General features: G+C 37.6%; 1 protein-coding gene, 1 long non-coding RNA gene and 1 pseudogene across 4 annotated transcripts; all 3 read right to left on the bottom strand.

The window, feature by feature from the left end:
- Positions 1-421: 421 nt before the first annotated feature.
- LOC131330564 (uncharacterized) lies at positions 422-3,826 on the bottom strand. The gene is made up of 4 exons (XR_009201142.1): positions 2,575-3,826; positions 1,969-2,480; positions 1,134-1,478; positions 422-877 (listed from the first exon to the last, which is right to left on the bottom strand). It is a non-coding gene; the product is annotated as an uncharacterized LOC131330564 (long non-coding RNA).
- A 9,022-nt stretch (positions 3,827-12,848) lies between these two features.
- Positions 12,849-15,779, bottom strand: LOC131328634 (ubiquitin carboxyl-terminal hydrolase 27-like; annotated as a pseudogene).
- LOC131330563 (pentatricopeptide repeat-containing protein DOT4, chloroplastic-like) lies at positions 13,034-18,977 on the bottom strand. 3 transcript variants are annotated; one of them, XM_058364187.1, is made up of 4 exons: positions 16,740-18,977; positions 16,251-16,357; positions 15,978-16,174; positions 13,034-13,777 (listed from the first exon to the last, which is right to left on the bottom strand). In XM_058364187.1, exon 1 carries the CDS (start codon positions 18,817-18,819, stop codon positions 16,777-16,779), a length of 2,043 nt encoding a protein of 680 aa, XP_058220170.1. In that variant the 5' UTR covers positions 18,820-18,977; the 3' UTR covers positions 13,034-13,777; positions 15,978-16,174; positions 16,251-16,357; positions 16,740-16,776. The 3 variants fall into 3 exon arrangements, with proteins under 3 accessions (XP_058220170.1, XP_058220172.1, XP_058220171.1); XM_058364189.1 differs by lacking the exon at positions 13,034-13,777 and adding an exon at positions 15,159-15,912; XM_058364188.1 differs by lacking the exon at positions 13,034-13,777 and having other exon boundaries at positions 15,159-16,174.
- Between the last annotated feature and the right edge of the window lie 706 nt (positions 18,978-19,683).

Here is a 19,683-nt window from a genome sequence, read left to right as displayed (position 1 = left end):
GTCTTTTTGCAATATGAACTTGATCTTGGTTTTCAAAGAACCACCACCTAATTTTTCATCCCTTCACACTTATCACTTGCCAAAAAATATGACGTGATCTTTATACAATAAACATGTGGTCCCTATAGACATAGGGTGTAGTCTTTTAGTAATATAGACTTGGTCTTGAAAGAACCACCAACTTTTCACTTACCACATGCCCAAAAATATGACGTGCTCTTTATGCAATAAACATGTGGTCCATACGGACATAGGGTGTAGTCTTTTAGCAACATAGACTTGGTCTCGGGTAAATTAAAATTTGGTCGTTAAAGATAAAAAAATGTAGTCTTTGGAACCATAGACTGTCTTTCATGATGGTGTAATAGAAAGTCTTTTGTATCTTTTTAGTTGTCATTTTTGGCCCAAATAAACTTGGTTGAGGTTGAATGGAGGATAGGTCCCATTAAGAAGACGTAAAAGGCCGACAAAATACATAATCCCTACATAATAATTTTAACCGAATAGGTCAACAAACTACATAATCCGTACATAATAATTTAAACCAAATAGCCCAACAAAATACATAATCCCTACTTCATTGCCTATTTGTCATCAGAATAATCTGACAGTTCCTTATCGGTTGCGTATTGCGGATCCCTCTTAATTGCTCTAATTGTTTCATATGGGTCCGAGCTGTCCCTTTTAGTAGCCCTCATAGCCTTTATTATCAATCCTTGACGGATTAGCCGCTTGCGCATAGCATTAATCTCCAACTGAAGCCTTTCGCAAACGTCGTCGTGGAGACAGTTTGGCCTTCTTCCGTCTATCATTTGTGCGGAGCGTGGTTTAGGCACCTTCAGTAAAACTTATGACATTTTGCTTCCAACTTGTTCCTCTGTTCAAACATTAGAGTACCGATCTAAGAAAAATAGTGTAAAAATCACAAAGGATAAAGTCAATGGTACATTTACTTCTTTATGCAAGATGATTTGATCATGTTTGTTTAATTAGAACTATAATTTTTTGCTAGTTATATCTATAAAACAACTCCATCAAAAGATCCTATGCGATCCTAATTGAAAGCAATGGAATGTGACATATCAATTGTGAAGTTATTTTCTTGTTTTGCCTTATGCGGATGTTGATTTCACCTTGACTGTGTCTGCGTGCATGCATTCCTCTTGTCTTTCTGTCTAACAACAGAAATTGCCTTCCATTTTGCAACTAGTACCTCTGCTTCAACATTTCCAGAACTTTCTGGTCATGGTTACCATGTGTTGGTGATTAAAATAGGAAATATCATGTATTGGTGATTTATCAAGGTCAAAGTAGAAAAAAAGCATGAACCCAAGCAATCAACTAAATTTATCAAGGTCAAATTTTCTTACTAATACAGAGCAAAACTACGAGACATCCATACATAGTGCGTCGAATTAACTCAAAACAAGTGTTAAGGTTCACTGCCAAACAATCTTCGAGTCCATCTCGTCACTCACCTATACAAAAGTGCAACAAAAAAAACACAATTATTTAACATGATTTCAAGCACACAACTCTAAACTAGAAATATAAGTTCTTTAAATCAAGAGATAACCTATGAAAGACTAGAAATATTATTGATACTTAACACTACTTTAACTTCGTATTCCCAGTTCAATCAGCTATTCTGGTTGCATTTTCCACACCAATTAAGACAAAAGAAAATCTATATGATGATAATTCATTAATCAACTCCCAAACAGAGGCTAAAACAGTTCCTAATGTCCAGTTGCTACTTGATCTTTAGATCACAATACACTGTAAAATTTCAACCATCACTTGATCTCAAATGATTAGCAATTTCTTGTAGGATATTTAAACCAAAATAGTACAAAAGAACTGCATGGCATAAATTGAAATAACAAGATGTTCTACGCCTAGAGCACTATGTCTCTTGCACCCAAATGAAAAGGAAAAAGGGAAACTGTGAGAGAATGACTTAGGTACCTCAACCAGTTGTATCACTTTTAAGCTTTCAGCTTGCAATAATCACTACAATTCTTCAGTAGTTACACTATACTGCAGCTTGAAGCAAAGACTGACTGGTAGTGGTACTAGACAATTTAACCAACCTCAAATCACAGGTGACGGAGGGCAGATGTGAAGGGGAGAATCTGCAACTAGGTCCATCTCCCTTCTTTCCATGTGAATGAGTAAGAATCATGAGATTTTGTGCAGTCAAGATTCATTCTTTTCTTTTCATACAAAACGACCATTAGATTGGCTGTGTTTGCCATTTGCAATGGAAAATTCAAAATTTATATTCTCTAGCATAGAACCCACCATAACTATACCAGTTTTCTTATACTTAAAGACAGAGAAAAAACCCACGGTTCTTTCTCATAAACCCCGCGGTTCTTTCTTCTCAATGCCAGGAATTGCATTTGCTTGATCAGATAAAAAACCATCCATTCCATCTGAACCAGGTGCTTCTTCATGCTCCACATTTGGATCCACCTCTTATAAGTCCCAAACCAAACCATAGAAACCTAAAGCTAAATAATAAACAGAAGTGAACTTTAAAACATAGGAAAAAAATTGAATTGTACTTACGATGAATGTTTCATTAAAAGAAGCAAAGATGTGGGCAACACTGAAAACATTCTCCCCATCTCGTACACCAGGACCAAGAGTAATAGTCTCCTCCCACATAGTATCGAACAATCAAAAGTTTCATACCCGGTCAATAAAACGGAAGCAAAGGAACATAATTCATTAATTGCAGAAGACAATTCAAAGCAGACCTAAGACTTTGGAAGAGGGGAAAAAAAAAAAAGACAACCTTCATAGCTATGTCTGTCATGAAAGCTTTTCGTGATTATGTATCTATGATACTCGTAAGAAAAAAAAACCTTAGGCTTGTTCTGTCACGAGACAATATTTTCAGATGCAAGATATTTTTTCTTTCGGGTCAAAGATTTCACCCCAAAAAATGTAGTTGTTTCTTCTTCTTTTTTGGTAATGCTAGGGTGTCTCGTGCCATCTTACACACATCTCGGATTGATCCTTACAGTTTCTCCCACAGCCTTTTCACGCACCTCAAGAATTGTTGGAAGGAGAATCGGGCTAAAGAAATGTTGATATAACATCCAAAATAGATCCACAAGGCAATGCTTAAGGGCTTTCTATGCTCAACACAAATGAACTCACAGCCCATGGATTTCACCTCCAAAAAAAAAAAAAAACTCACCCAAAATTACCGTTTTGGTTAGTTCGACTCATTACAGAGAAGACACAAATCATCTTCTCTCTGACAAAATTACAAAGACAAATCTCTAGCTTTGGAGCTTTGCAAACCCTAGTGATTACCATTTGGGGAAGGGTGTGGATGTAAAGAGAGAAGAATACCTTTTGGGAAATTAGAAGAATCCATGGGACTGATTACAGAAAAGACACAAATTAATCATCTCCATTCCCTTTCTTCTTTGAGAAATCGTCTCCATCGTCTTTCTTATGTGAGAAATTTCTCTATTTTGTTTCGTACAAAAACCCTAGAATTTCAAAGGAAAGTTGGAGCATTTGAGAAAGGGAAAACTAGACTGGAGGAGGGCTGGGGTGAAGTTGTAGAGAGAAATTCTAGGGCTCGTGAGAAACGATGGAGAACGTGGAAGAAGAGAGAGAAACTTCTGATATTCACACACTTAAAGCAAAACGACGTCGTTCCAATTGAACGGTAAAAGGGTCCGAGCATTTCATGGTACCATGTTTTCGTGATTTTTACATGCAGCTACCATGTATTGGTGATTTGGAAACTTGAGGCCATTGAAGTGGTAATAAAGCCTTGCCTCCTCCACCTGCCGGTAATTCTCCCTCAAGTACGAAAGGAGTACAATAGGCCTAAAAAGTCATGTTAGCTTATAAACCACTTCTGCAAAAATAAGAAAAGAAGGATACAGGATTATGTATTAGGAATACATACTAGCTGAAGTTATGTACTTAAGGGTTTGTCTCTGCTGAAGAATGCATACCGAATATATTTTCCGGATTCACACTTAGTTTGTGAAGGATACTCACTTGAGAAAGAAACATAGACAGTTGTTCCAATAAATACTTATTTTGTCCGGAACACTATGTTGGACTTGGCTAGTTACGTTACCTTATTCTCCTTTTGAGCTAATTTTTATATCATATGGTACTTTGTAGTCTGTATAGTGTTTTTTGGTTTCCAGTAAGTTAATTGTTTAAGAAACAAACAAACCACGAAGAGGGGATCTACCCTTGGAAGCCAGACAGACACCAACAAAGGAATCAAGAAAACTCAAACAACAAAAACAAGGGAAAAACATATCCCATAACACAGGCGAATACCGTTTTAGGACAGCGACCTTCCAGGGATCTCACAGCCACTCCAACTATCTAATACTCCATATCTTACTGACTATGACTGCGATTTTATAGTTTCATGCCGTATCTTAATTGTTTATCATTTTATGATGATTGTGTGTTAAATTCCCAACAGATACTAGGCACCATAGCAGGCAAAATCACACAACACAGACAGTTAAGCTCTGAACATGCTATGGGAAGCATCTCAATTCCTAGCTGGTGTAAATTGGGACTCCCAAGTAGTAGTATTGTAAATTCAGTACTATCCATACACGTTTGCATGGATCCTTGTATACACCCCATATATATATTCTCATTGGGCTACTACCACTACTACTAATGTTCAGCAACTAGTTGATTTTTAAACGACATGACAGCTAAAAAGGAGACAACTTTGATAAACTGCCTAGTTGAAGATTTAGTTCCAACAAATATCTTCTTTTAATGTTACTTAATTGGGTTGAATAGTGGGATGTAGATTGATATCTGAATCCACTAGCTTATATTCTGCACTAATCTTATACTAATTCCAGAACTGGTGAAATCCTATCCGTCATATAAAATTAGATAATCCGTATTCTTAAGCTGTGTTTGGGGCATCCGTCAAAAACTCCATGTGGTTATGTTGAATACAGGTTTCTCAAAACCGGTTAGTATTTCATTGGTGCATAATTTCTGGGTCTCAGCTCCCCATGTGATGTTTGTAGATGATTCTGAGTTTTCTAAGGATTCCATTTTCTGTTATGGCTCATGGCTGCTTCTAGATACTTACCAAGATAGATTCTGCATTTCCATGGGTGACCAAAACAGGTACTACTAAGTCCTTGTTGTAAAATGACAAATACCTGATTTAATAGTCAAAAGGCAATAAGAGTGGAGGATCATATCTTTTAGGCAGCTTGAAAAGAGTAGGATCATGGCAAGTGGTGGTTAATTTGTGTCCTGTGGGGAATATATTACATTAGAACATATGGAGGATCATATCTTTAAGTAGATAATTGTTACAGTGGTGTTATCCTTGGGTTAAATTAACATTTCTTTGTTTCTCTCTGGGATTCTATCCGCTGGTGCTGAAGTCTACCATCTTGATGGATCATATGTTCCACCTCCTGGCCATCTGGCTATTTTGATAAATGCTTAAGCAAATATTACATTTCCAGTAACCGAAGAAGTGCACGCATTACTCATGAGGTATATGCAAGGGATCAATGTGGAACTTTTTTTCGTGTCCAAGACTGAGAATACGGATAATTCTGTCTATAACTACTTGATCCCCTCGCCCGACTGTTTCCCGCTTATTGATGTTCATGTGCTGTGTTTGTCCGCACAAATTTGATGGATAACTTTGTTAGATCCAACACTAATGCCTGAGGAGAAGATCCAAACGATCCAAGAATTTTTTGAATCTTGGTGTTGCCTTATTTCTGATCAGGAATGCTACAGATACCGCATAAAGTGCGTATCCACGTGAAAATGAGTGTGTACTCGATGTGTGTCTATATCGTTTTTTTCCCCTCATTCTCAGGATAGATTCCTGTAAGCTTTGTGGGATGGGGAGCAAGAAAGCCACAAACTTGCTCATTATTAGGGGGAAACTTTTTGAGCTCAGTGGTGTATAAAGTTGGATTACTTTTAATTGCTTTACCAAAGTGGCTTTGGACGTTCATATTGTGGACCTCACTTGAAAGGTTGTGACTGAGTAATTCAGTGGTCTTCGTAGCTGTATTACCGCTCGATACCCCAGCAACCTTCCTCAGTTCCTCGTCACATATTCATGAAAGGTTCATATATTTTACCATGGATTTACAGAAATGTGTGGTGAAGAAGGGTGTTGCAGCACCGCCACGTAGTGCCCCAGACAGTGGTGGTTCCAGAATTTTAGACCGAAGGGGGCCAACTTAAGAAAGTATTTTCATTCAAAAATATGCTCAACATATCGTGTAGCTTTTGTACTATTTTACTATATTGTATATGACATTGTTTTGTTTTTCGATCGACAATTAATTGTGACACTCGTGTGATTATTTCCATCAATGAAAAAAATTGAAATTTTATTATTATATGACAATGCAGAATAAATACAATTTTTTATAAGATCACATCAAAATTATTTAAGTTTTCAGAGAATTGTATACTAATTATATTATATATTAACAAAATTCTCGAATTGTGGGTGACCAGAGCCCTTCGGGCCCTTTACACCCTTTACACACCTCCACCACTGGCCCTAGAAGCACCCAATAGTTTTTCGTGAATGAGGGAGACACCATTATTTTCTTTCTCTTTCCTGGCCTCTTCCTTATTTGTCCTTTCAAAACGATAGATCAGCTCACCTCCATACCCTGTCGCTATTCCCTCCAAACTCTTTCGTGGGTTCCAGTTTGGTACCTCAATGATAATACGAACCGTTCATTTTTTTCTAATATAGAAGAATATTTTGTAAGAGTAGTAATTTGGTCAAACATCGAGAAGCACCTCAACAACAGTTGTATTTTATCTAGGGCAAATTTCACTAACCTATCTCCCTTGACATTTCTGACACAAACAAATACGTTTATTGAGATTTTTGACTTTTTGAAATAACACTAATCTCCTATCCTTTTCTTACACAGCAAAAAGGACGAGATCGGATCCCTTGTCCGACTCCCATCCGGACAGAGGTCTGTCCGACTCTTCTCGGCCGTTGATCTCGCAAATCAACGGTTTGGATGAGCCGAACACTTTTTGCAGAAAAACGATGTCGTTTTGGTGCAAAAAGTGTTTGGCTCATCTCAACTGTTGATTTGCAAGATCAACGGCCGAGAAGAGTCGGACAAACGCCTATCCGGATGGGAGTCAGACAGGGGATCTCCTTCGAAAAAGAACACCCCCGCCTCCGTTACTTTTCAGAGGATGCTGTTAAAATGGGAGGGAGAAGTACAAAGATACCCTGATGACAAAGGAAATAAATTTCACAGAATTATTTGGAATGAATACACCTTGTCACTTTCATTTTTTGGAATGAATCAACTTAAAAACAACTAGGCATAATCTTTTCTTTTTTTTTGCCATTTTTTTATATTTTTCAGTTGTCAATGAAATTTAAAAAAATAGAGTTGTGTGAATTTATATCAAAGCCAAAATAATTGACTTGTTTGGGCTTTATGGAATTACTTTTTGACGATTATAAAAAAAATTTGTATCGAAACAAAAAAAATGGATAGAGAGTTTATACTTGTGGATTTATTTTTGTTTGCGAAATGACATGATGAGGGTCCAACTTTTATGTTTCATTTTAAACTTGTTGTCGCTCTTATGCTGCCTCGGTTCCTCCGCCATCTCATACCACTATTACTTTTTTGTGTCTTAAAATCCGCCTCAACTATCCCATTCACTTAGGCGTGGTTTGGCTTAATTATCATTTTTGGATTTTTTTTTTTTTGTATTTATCCTAAAACAATTGCCTTCGTTAGTTTTGCAATTTTTATTTTTTTTAGATTATTGGTTCATTTCAACATTCTCTAGTGTTTCTTGAATTTTTGAAGGACCACTGAATTTCAAGCATGATCCTAGAATATAAAAGAGAATGTACAAGTTGTGATATAGTTCGATCCCTTTATGAACTTCAAGAAGATGGAATAGTTAGGTGTATCAATGGGGCGCCATTCAAGTATACACATCTTCTTCAATTCCAATGAGACACAAAAAAATGCAGATATTGTCAGAGCAAGGACCTTATGGAAAAGGAAGATGTTTGCCAAACCTTTTTCAACCTAAAAAATTACCATTGCAAAAAGCCAAGACAATTGTGTCCATATGCATGGCAGCATGGCATCATTGCATAATATTGCTAGACTCTCAATACACAAATGTTAGAAGCTAAGCTTTATTGAGCGTAATTGGTGCTATAGGCCAAGGTATGTTAAATGATGAGGGAACAATGAGAAGTAGAATGGAGTTATGCGAATTTGGAAATTCTGTAGTGCAGCCCGCACTACATGAGGCAGCCGACCCGACCGTCCATTTTGACTCCAACAGATTGAATTTAATCTGAACCGTTCATTATTCAGGTTTCAAAATGGACGGCTGGATGTGTACCAGCAATTCCCAAAAGGTAAATATGGATAAGAGGCTGGAGTAGAGCATATCAAGTCATGATTCTATACACTGTACTTGGACATTTCCCTCTTCCCACAATTGTATATTAATTGTGTCTAGGGCTGTAAATGAACCAAGCGGCTCGCGAGTGGCTCGCAACTCGACTCGTTAGTGGCTCGTTCAAGCTCGGATCGGAAGTTAAACAAACGAGCTTGAGCCGATTTTTTCAGCTCGTTTTGTAAACAAGCCGAGCTCGAGCTAGGATAAGCTCGGCTCGAGTCGGCTCGCGAGCCGGGGTATATATATTTAAGTTTAGGATTTTTATTGTTATTTTCATAATTTGTTCTTTCCGTTTTTACTTTCTAGTCAACCAAGGGAAGCGAGAGCACACATAGTACACCCTCGCTCCATAGAAAAATGAAAGATATATACTTTCACAATTAAAATATTTTTGGTTGTATTAGGCCTATGCGATAATATATATACATTTTTCGTTGGTTCGTTAAGGCTCGTGAACAAGCTCGAGCTCAAGTCAAGCCAAGGCCTGCTCGGCTCGAGCTCGACTCATTAAGTTTTCACTGAGCTCGAGCTCGAGCTCGTGTTCATTAAAAACTTAATAAACAAGCTTGAACACCGTAAAGTTCGGCTCGGCTCGACTCGTTTGCAGCCCTAACTGTGTCCATTTATTGCTTATTAACCCATCATGCTGCCCTTTTCATTACAATCGTTAGACTATTGTGATATGTTGCGAGAATTTCTACAACGTACTCTTATGCTTTGTTTTTTGATTAAGGAAAATTCTAAAATCAGCTCATTAGAGTGACAATAATAAATGTATAAATGTATATTAAATAGTGTAAAAAGTACAAAGAAATATATGTTTTTATTGTCTTCTAGTGTACTTATCGTATAGCAAGACCGATTGATTAAAGGACCCTTACACTTACCCCGCAACTTTAATAGTCCTAGTATTCATGTTGTGAAGGAAAATTAGTTAGGACCCGTTCCGCTTTCTTTTTAAATATTTCTTTTCAAAAAGAATGAAATTTCACATATTATGAAAATGAAAAAATAATTTTTTGATTTTTTGCATTGTTTAAAATATCTTAATGAAATATATCAAACAAAATTCATATTGGTAGAAAAATTATATGCGTAAACACTTGATTTTTGAGCTTTAAATTACCTTCATTTTCCTAAACTTTCTTTTACTGTTTATCTGGAACGACACCTTATGCACTTAACATTTTTATTCGTACGGTTTACCAGTTTTTTTATTTTCATTTTATTTCGGCACACTTTGCCTGTTGAATTTAAGTGTTTTAACTACACAGAATTATATTCCTTGAGTATATTAGATAAATATTAAAGTGCATTTTATAAAAAAGTAAAAGTGGCAAAAATCATTTCCCATTTTCTGTAATCTTTTTTTCCCCTTTTCGTTAGGAAACCTGTCCGAAGGTGGAGTTAAAACTGGGTGGTGGGACCCATACCCATAGTAATAATAATAAGTGATGGGCCCACGAGAAAACTAAAGGGAATAAAGATGGAAAGCTACTGGCTGGATGGAATCCATGCCCATCCAACGCGTTTCTGTGTCCATTTGACATTTGTACACAGGGGGCCCCACGCAAAGAAAAGGATATGGTTCCCCTGAATTATTGGAGTAGGTAAAACACTGATAAAGAAGTTCCAATAATAATCGCACCTATTCCATCTCATGTTTCTGGTCACCATTCTACGAGTATTTTGGAATGTCTCGAAATGTTTTCTCTCTTTAAAACGTCAAACCAAAAATGTGTAATTTATACACAAATTATCACTCACTGGGAGACCTGCATTCAAATTATTCAATAACGGGAATAAGAGATAACGTTGGGAACCAACTTTCTAAGGAGACCTGCATTAATCTGTATGTTTTCTTAAAAAATTGAATTTCTTACACATGACAAGCAATATGGGATAAAGGGAGTGTATAACTCACACTCACAAGAACTTGTGTTCATCTCTAATCTTTAATCTGTATGCTAAAGACTCAATCAAGTCAAATGAAAATTTAATTTACAATTAAGTCAAAATATTTAGAGTTCTCGAATCTAAATTTAATAATTGTGACGTAGAATTGACAAAAGATCAAATTATACAATAGTCCGGTAAGTAAGGGAACTATTTAAGAAGCTGGTCATTCTATTGACAATTCAAGGGGCAGACGTAGTCAGGCTGCGTTTTTGTAAATTTATAAGTTTAAAACTTATTTTGGTAATTTTTACTTTTCGTAACTTTTTATTTAGCTTTTCGTTGTTATTTTTTCGTTCGTCTCGACGAGACGAATTAAAAAATTATAAAAAAAATATGGACAGATGTTGAAAAAATTCAATAAGACGACACTTTAGACAAATAAGATAGTTTGATACTTTTTTCGTCTTTAATGAACTTTTCTTTTTGCTTTTGATCATAATTTTATACTTTTTAAACTGCTCTCGTCGAGAAGTACGATTAATCCAAAAAAATATCATGCAAACCTAACAAAAATTTAGAAAAAACGAGTAAAACACACAAAAACAAAAAAATAAGTTAAGTTTACAAGAACCCACCATCAGTAAGCTAAATAAAATGAAAAAAAAATGCAAATTTCAACGCACTATTTATAAATTTCAATACGGTTTCACACGCTTGTATACATTTTTCCTACATTAATAATCTCTAAATAAATACTACTAGTAGTAATACTACTAAAATTGGGAGGCATAAAAGTCAATTAACCATTAAAAAAATTTGAAATGGGCCCACCCACTTGCGGATCTGAACCAATCACAGGGGAGCGAAGGACAAGCCTATTGGCTAACCATGTTCCCATCGGGATGAGTCATTGATGTCTCCGTTCGGATAAGCATTCCACCTGCCCCTCTCAAATATTATTAACTACTTCCAAAACACCTTTCTCCGGTGTTCCAGAACTATCCACCACCGTACATTCACCAGGATCCGTGTTGATAGAAGGTTCAGAACATCACGTAAAGATGCTCCGGAAGCATTGGATAGTAACTCATTCCTTTTCCACTTTTTTTTTGCCCAATACTTTTCCTCTCTCCTCTCTCTATATATACCCCCTCTACAATCTCCGGTTCATCAGAGAGCTCACTAAAGCAAAGATAAATTAAAAACATTAACGAAGTATACAATATGAGTCACCTGAGCCGGGCTTGGATGGCGGCTACCGTGGCCGTCGTGAACGGCCACGCCGATCAGGGTTGCAAACTGAAGTCAGCCATCAGATCGTTCCACCACAGCAAGCCGCGGGTCTCCTCCGCCGCCGCCGGGAGTCCGGCGGATCTCCGGCCGCTCTCCTGCGCGAACGGATCCGACCTAGGTGGATTCGTCCGCGGGGAGGAGAGACGGAACCAGGCCGACGATTCGCTCCGGCAAGTCATGTACTTGAGCTGCTGGGGGCCCAGCTGAGTATGTAAGGGTACTCAAACACACCCATAAATGAGTTGATGTACTGGACCTCGCTTGTGAAAAAAAGATAGGGATGAGTTGACTCGGTGAGGGTGTCGGTGAGTCCAGTCGGGTTGGGAGGATCTGGTGCGGGAAGATGAGTCCGTGAATGTAAATTACCTGTACAGTTGAAATGGAAAGTTTCGATTTTCCGCTTGACCAAAAAAAAAAAGAAATGGAAAGTTTCAATTTTCATGACTCGTTGGATTTGCATCTGTTAATTTAGATCCTTCATCGCTCCCCTTTCTCCTGCATAGACTTAAACTGATTTGATTCCCGGAGTGCAATTGATGATTCTAAGCTATTTTTGCCGGTGAGATTGATTTATCAGAATAAGTCTGATGTGCTCGTGAACTTGACCGGACACAGTTAAAAATAAAAATAAAAATTATTTGATACCTGAACAATACGACAAAGGAGATTATAAAGACATGACCTGATTAGCATGATACATGTCCATCTTAAAAGAGGAAAGAAAGATATTCGTTAGTGCAAGTGGGTTTATTATTACGGTCTTAAGGAACAGTTGAAGTGCGCGTAAATTAACCGGACGCTGATTATCCAAAAAAACAAAGGATAGGATTTGTTTGAATAGGTTGTCGCCTGCACTTTAGTTTTTTTGCATAAGTTTCTTCCATAAATTCTGATTCAACACAGCGTAGGGGAAACTTCCATGGGGAATTCTCACAATTAAGGTCTCCAGTATAAAGTTTCATATAAATGCTTACTTTTGCCCATTCCACGGAGATTTCATTCACGATCAGAAACAATGGAGGTTTATCGCAGGAACCTCACAAACTCTCTCGTCATTCAGTGTTCGGATCAGGAGGTGGAGAATTCTCCTGTTGAGTGCAAATGGGTGGTTGTTGACTTTGCCCCACATATGAGAAATAGCTTCAGAGAGGGTGATTGTTTTGGTGAAGAACTCAATTTAACCAACTAAAGACTAGGAAGTAAAACATTTTGAAAGAGAAGAATACCTCATTTTCGTCCATATAAGATAAGTACGTTATTGCAGCAGCACCATGCCAACACTGACAGCAAGAGTAATTCTGAAGTCGTTCTGCCAAAAAGAATTTCCTCAAGCAATCCTCTAGAGAACATCCAGGCATCTAGAGTACATGCAAAAACTGAGGGAAAAGGTAGCCTACTTGTTATCAGAAAATAAAGTTGAGGTGCAAAGAACCGAGGTTTAACCAAATATAACAGGAACCCCAAATATACTTCCACTAACGTTAGCACCGCCACAAAGCACCGGTGAAAGGTGCAACCTACGAAAAAGTTGAAAATCCATAGAGATCTGAAAGATAAATTAGGTCAGATGATCAATAAACTACTCCTATTTGTATTCACATCATTACAGAGAATAAATGGCACGAAAAAATTGCAAGAATACCATGTGTGGTGAAAATGCCCAAAGGAGACCTTTCGTCAGTAAACGTATCAAAAATAACGAGGTTGTAGACCTTAAGAGTTAAACATCCAAAACAACTAATAAGATTTATTTAGGAACCACAAATCGTGGTAATATTTCTATACCAGTTCTTCCAAAGTAAAATGATCCAATTTTAGACAGATGATGCAAATTTTAGCCACCAGTATCAGACGTGACTTTCAAATGCAATAGACACTAGTTGTAGTGTTGTACATATGCTAAAGTGCAGGCTTGAAGAGTAGTAACTCAAATCATCGATTTACAGAAGAAGAAAAATCATCTTACGAGAGCCATTCAACCTGAGACGAACAGCTTTCACAAGTTAAATTGCTTCCAATAATCCCATCAAAGGGCCCAAGGAAATTTTTTCACCACCTTTCCTGCTCACTTTGGTCCACCATCCTCCTTGGAGCAAGAATCCTACAATCAGGAATGGTAGTCAGGTCCGCCAGAGACATATGTATAGGAACATAACAACTTGAAACTTCTTCGACTAAAGAGGACAAATCTTGTTTTCACGGGTAAAATGTTGAACCAGAAGTAGCATAGCGTAACCCTCTAAGCAACACCAAGCAGTACAACCTGACACTCCCGGTTAATATAGGGTTCGAACCCAGTTCAAAGGCCAATACTGGGCAAAAAGATAGGCCCCAGAACAAAATTCTCAGATGCATGAAGCAGCAAGGGCAATACTAAAACATCCTTTCTATCCAGCAACACTAACACATACTCCGTTAGTCTTGTATTCATGGTCTTCTTCCTGTAGTCGTGCCCTTTAATGGATAACTAAATAATGTATTTTTGTCAGGAAAAGAATCAAGAACTTCTCCACCAATCAAGAATAAAATAAAAATCTTGTCAGTAGTGGAAAAGGGCTAAGAATATAGAACGTAGGTAGTACTATATATAATCACCAATATAACGTATAGCATGACTAAGGTGACGGACTATTTTTTGTGACCTAAGCTCTTTGCCTCTTCTCCCTGTCTTTCTTCAACTCTTTTACTTCTCATGAATCTCACCTAAAGTTAATTCCTTATTTCTCAATTTAATTAATACCTTGGTGCAACGTGTTTGATGGGCCATGAGACTAGCTCTCATAGTAAGAAGGAGAACTCAAGAAATTGAGCAAAATGGATAGAAGTAAACACCAATCCAATGAGGATGAGGCCGGGATGAAGTCAGGGAAACAAAGATGTCAAAATAAAGGTAAACAAGTTTCAAACATCAGTGATGACGGCCTAATTCCAAATTTTTTTTTTTTAAAAAAAAAGTTAATGCTTTTGGTAACCTTTTCAGTTTTTTGTTTTTAAGAAACTAGAAGTAGAAACAGGTTTGGTAATATTTGTATTTCTAAAAAAAAAAACTGGGAAAGACACCTTTTTGTAGATTCCACAGTTTACAAAAACTCTAAAAAAGTTTATGAAAAACAAAAAAGTAGAAACTTGTTACCAAACAAGTTTTCTTCATTAGTTTTCAAAAAAGTAAAAACAAAAACCAAAAACTGAAAACAAAAAGGTTACCAAACGCCCACTTTTACACTAACTTCCATCATAGAACCCAAGGCAACTGTAAGAGGCAAGCTATCAGCTCATTCCACTCCCAGCAGAGATTCACATTCCTCTACTGTGGTTTGAAGAAAACTTAGAAAGCAAGGGCAACTAGCCAGAGCCTGACATAGGCATACAACAAGCAGAAGTTCAATTCAGTATAACACACTGAAAACTACCACAAATGAGTCAAATAATAGATCCCCAGTTGCACAATCTTGTTATGCAACATATATATACAACAACAGAACTTCGAATTCAATAGAGTTCACTGAAACTACTGACATATGATTCAGATAACTGAAATGCAGTTGGGTAAATTGGTTATACCCGTAAACTTACATTTAGAAAACAATTATTGCCAAGATTTAGCAATCCAGGTACGACCCACTTCTTCAAAGAACCACCACTATCCAATGACCAAGGTAAGCAATTAAATTTTCTTATTTTACCATCTCTTAGGGCCAAGATAAAGCCAGCAACAGCCGGTAGACCAGACAATGATATATGAAACCCATAAGCTGAAACCCACTTCACTTGAGGCAAAGTTCGAAACCCATGTTTGAAATTTGTGAACTAGTGATAGAATATCGAGTTTCCCTTCAAGTTTCATATGGAATCAAGTGATGTTCTTCAACCACTGGACGATTGTATATATATGAAAAAACAATTGAACAGGATCAGAGAGTCTCTACTTGTTTCTTGAGCACGCACTGAAGATCATGAGGTCCTTGCAAAACCCTAGAAAATGGTAGATAATCAGTTGAGAGGGAAGGTTTTGTGCAGTTTGAAAGGATTGCAAAGCCACTGTTCCTTGGTTCGGCATAAATAGGGATGGGTACACGGTATCTTGTGCGGGTTCCAAAACCCATCCCCGCCCCGCTGTAGGGGGTTTTCCCCCATCCCAACTTGCGGGTATCTTCCGTGCCCCCGCTTTACCTTGTTAACCAATCAATATTTTTTTCTTTACCAATACCACAACTACATCCAAAGTATTTCCTTCATCTGTAACACATTCATAGTCACACAAGGAACAAAAAGACAGTAACACCTCAAATATTTCATATTACCTGCTCATAGTTTCGTTGTGGATACGGTGGCAACTCTTCTCCTCAAGATCAAGCAAAGTCTCCAAGTTCATACCCATCGAATCCAAGCAGTGGTTGCAGTCCTCTGCCTACAGGCAACTATTTATCCTCGTTGGGTGGTCAATCTGTCCTACCGATGCATTTGAGTTGCATGAACCAATGTGCTTGAACTTGTGACGCTTAACATCAAAGTATATATTGTTACTCAGTGCTACCTTCAAAAACTAGTCCAAGATTTTCAAAGTCGAGATTCACCTTCAAAATATGTCACTTCAAAACTTGCATCTCCTTAGTTGCTTTGTTGGACCGCTACATATTCCTAATGAGTTTGCCATCAATATACAGGCCATACACTGTGCAAACTGTAGAGGAAGGAAAGTGTCACAGTAAGAAGCATTTATTTGCATACAAGGAAGACAAAGGAATGGAACGACCAGGTGCATTTTGTTTTTATCAAAAGGCATTAGTGGGAATTTATATGTACACAAGAATTGCTTAAATTGATTCAAAATATTTCTGCTTTAAGATTTGTATTCGATCTTAATATGGGTGTAAACTGAACCAGAGTTTCATACTTGTATAACCAGAGATATCAAATATCCCTAGTAAAGTTGGTTAGACAAACTTATTTGAAGCATTACTGAATGGCCTTTTGAAATAATTCATTTTCTCCACCTTGCTCATTTCAAAAATTGTTGTTTCACGTGCTACAGTTCACAAGAAAAAACGAATTGACAGCGTCACCTCATAAACTTTGGAAGTTAATTTAATCTTCAATTTCTCATTTTCCACCATCAATCCAACTGTTTCCTGTAGTTTTGACCAATCCTCTACCCTCCATTAGCTTTCTCACTCGTACAGCGTCCTCCCATCTTCCTGCCGTAGCATATATATTCGCCAATGTCACATAATGTCCAGCATATTCAGGTTCAAGATGGACTAAATGTACTGAAGCTAGCATTGCAAAATTAATATCTTGTTGGGCTTGAGAAGCAGAAAGAACAGCTCCCCAAATAGACTTATCAGGCTCTAGGGGCATTTTCGCTATGAAACCAACAGCATCCTCAAGACGGCCAGCACGTGCTAATAAATCAACAATACACGAAAAATGTTCCATTTTTGGGTCGCAGCCAAATTCTTTCTTCATTCTGTGGAAGACTTCAAGCCCCTTATCCACAAGGCCCGAATGACTACAAGCCGATAGCGCTGAAGTAAAAGTCGCAGAGTTTGGGCAAATGCCGGTTTTATTCATCTCTATAAGAAGTTGAACGGTGGCTTGACCAAACCCATGCATTCCAAATCCTCCAATCATTGTGTTCCAAGATACTAAATCTCTACTCACCATTTCAGAAAACACAGAATATGCAGTTTTGATGCATCCGCCTTTAGAATACATATGGATCAGTGCGTTACAAACAGGAAGGCTGTTACTGAAACCGTTTTTACTAATGTACGCATGTAGTTGTGTCCCAAATTCAAGATCACACACTGGCAAAACAGTGGAAATCGTGGTCTGGTCATTTTTTATACCCATGCTTTGCATTTTTCTGAAACAGTCAAGTGCTGATTTATTCGTTCCAAGATCAGCACAAGTAAGAATCATGGCGTTCCAGGTGACAACATCAGAGTTGTCCATCAAGTTGAACACATTTGTTGCATCGCGTACTTTCCTACATCTAGCGTACATCGTCAACAATGCAGGTCCAGCTGATTTGTAAAATGCACACTCAGTTTCCATTTTAATGCCATAGCCATGAATTTCTCGCCCACATTTTAAAGCACCTAGATGTCGGCAAGAAACGATGATACTGGAAATACAATCCAAATCAGGGAAACCTTCACCTTTCCTAACCATATCCCTAAAGATCTCTAATGTTACTTCATGCTTCCCGATCCTTGAATAACCGGATATCAATGTGGTCCAAGAGATGATATTAGGCTCTTCAATCTGTTCAAAAATCTTCCAAGCCTCGTCACATTGCCCCATTCTGCAATAAACGTCCATTGCCATGTTCCAAGTGACTAAATCAGGCTCAAAACCTTCCAACCTCATAGAACCCAACAAATCCAAAGCTGATTCAAGAAACCCATTACACACATACCCCGAAATCATTGAATTCCACGACAACAAATCTCTTTCGGCCATTTCGCTAAAAACCCGTCTGGCACCCTCAGTATCCCCGCATTTCGAATACATATCGATCAACGAATTGCAAACTTGGACATTCAATTCATCTCCACAAGTAACAACATCTTTGTGTACTTGAATCCCCACTTTGAAATTCCCAGACTGTGCACACGCCCGTAATACCTTAGGAAACACATACCTATCAGGAACCACACCCTTCAACTTCATCTCGCAGTAAAACCCAATGCACTCACCCGACATTCCACGCCGCGAATAAACCGACAGGATTGAAGTCCAAGCGAACACATTCGGTTGCGACATTTTGTCGAACAGGAGGTGGGCTGATTTCGAGTCCCCACAGTCCGCGTACAATTGGACTAGTTTTGTGGCCATGAAGGGATCTTGGTCTAGCCCTTGGAGAATGAGGCGTTGATGGGTCTGTCGTCCTTGGTCTAGTGCTTTTGACTTGCTGCAGAGTTGAAGTAATAGGTGGAGCTTTTCTGGTGAAGGGAACTTCATAGCGGGTGTGGACAGAGATGAAATTGGTTTCCGAGACTGCCATGTTATTTTCATCACGCAAGAAATTTGAAGTGTGAATGGAGAAAATAAGTTGGAGAAACGTTCTTTCTTTGTCACATACTTACAGACTAATGGGGAACTAGTACGGAGTAATTGCAAAGTTATGTCTATGGTCATCGAGAATCGATTACCGTTGTGACCCCGTATTTTTCTGGCCGGTATCTTTTCGTTCCTGGACGCGATCCTCTGTTTCTTGCCGCTATCTTTTTTTACCTCGCCGCAATCTTCTGTTTTCACAATTTGTTCCACATATACGCGTGGAAAGCAAACACGACACGCTTATATGGGGGGTGTTAACTTAGGTTTAGGCTCCGTTTGTTTCGATGTAAAATGTTTTTTTCAGAAAATAAATTTTAAATTTTTATTTTTCGATATTTAGTTGACACTTGAAAATATTTTCAGAAATTAACAAATAGTGTGAAGAGGAGAGGGCTTAAACCGTAAAGAGATCTGAGAATATTGAAATTGAACGTAGGTACAATATTTTACACTTAAACAAACAGAGCCTTAATGTAAAAATCTTCTTCTTTTTTTTTTTTAACGTTTAAAAAGCTTTATTTAATTCGCAAAAAAAGGTGCTTTAGCAAATGTGAGTTAAACAGTTTGACAATAAAGTTCAAAGTCGAAAAAAATTACTCCAATTGATGAATTAAACGGAAATGCTTAGTTGGCCGGAGCTTGAGGAGCTATTGGGTAACTTCATCAATAATAGAGACCTGGCTCTGAAACTACTACAATTTGGGTTGTTTAATGTTTATGAATTAGATTGCAACACGTATCCTTGTATTGTATATCGGACAATGAGGATGTTTAAATTAATCGAGTCATCAAAATTTCATCAAAACACTGATTGTATATGCTCCATAATTTCATTTAATACTCATATCTGATCAGACAAACGTGCCCTTTAAAGTAGAGAGGTTAAACCTTTTCTATAGGCTATTTATCTTAAATCTTTCTTTCTTTCTTTTTTATATAAGC

The sequence above is a fragment of the Rhododendron vialii genome, chromosome 6a (genome assembly GCF_030253575.1).
Source record: "Rhododendron vialii isolate Sample 1 chromosome 6a, ASM3025357v1".
Classification (NCBI taxonomy): Eukaryota; Viridiplantae; Streptophyta; class Magnoliopsida; order Ericales; family Ericaceae; genus Rhododendron; species Rhododendron vialii.
The sequence above is the reverse complement of the archived record's forward strand: the minus strand, read 5'-3'. Positions and strand labels throughout refer to the sequence as shown.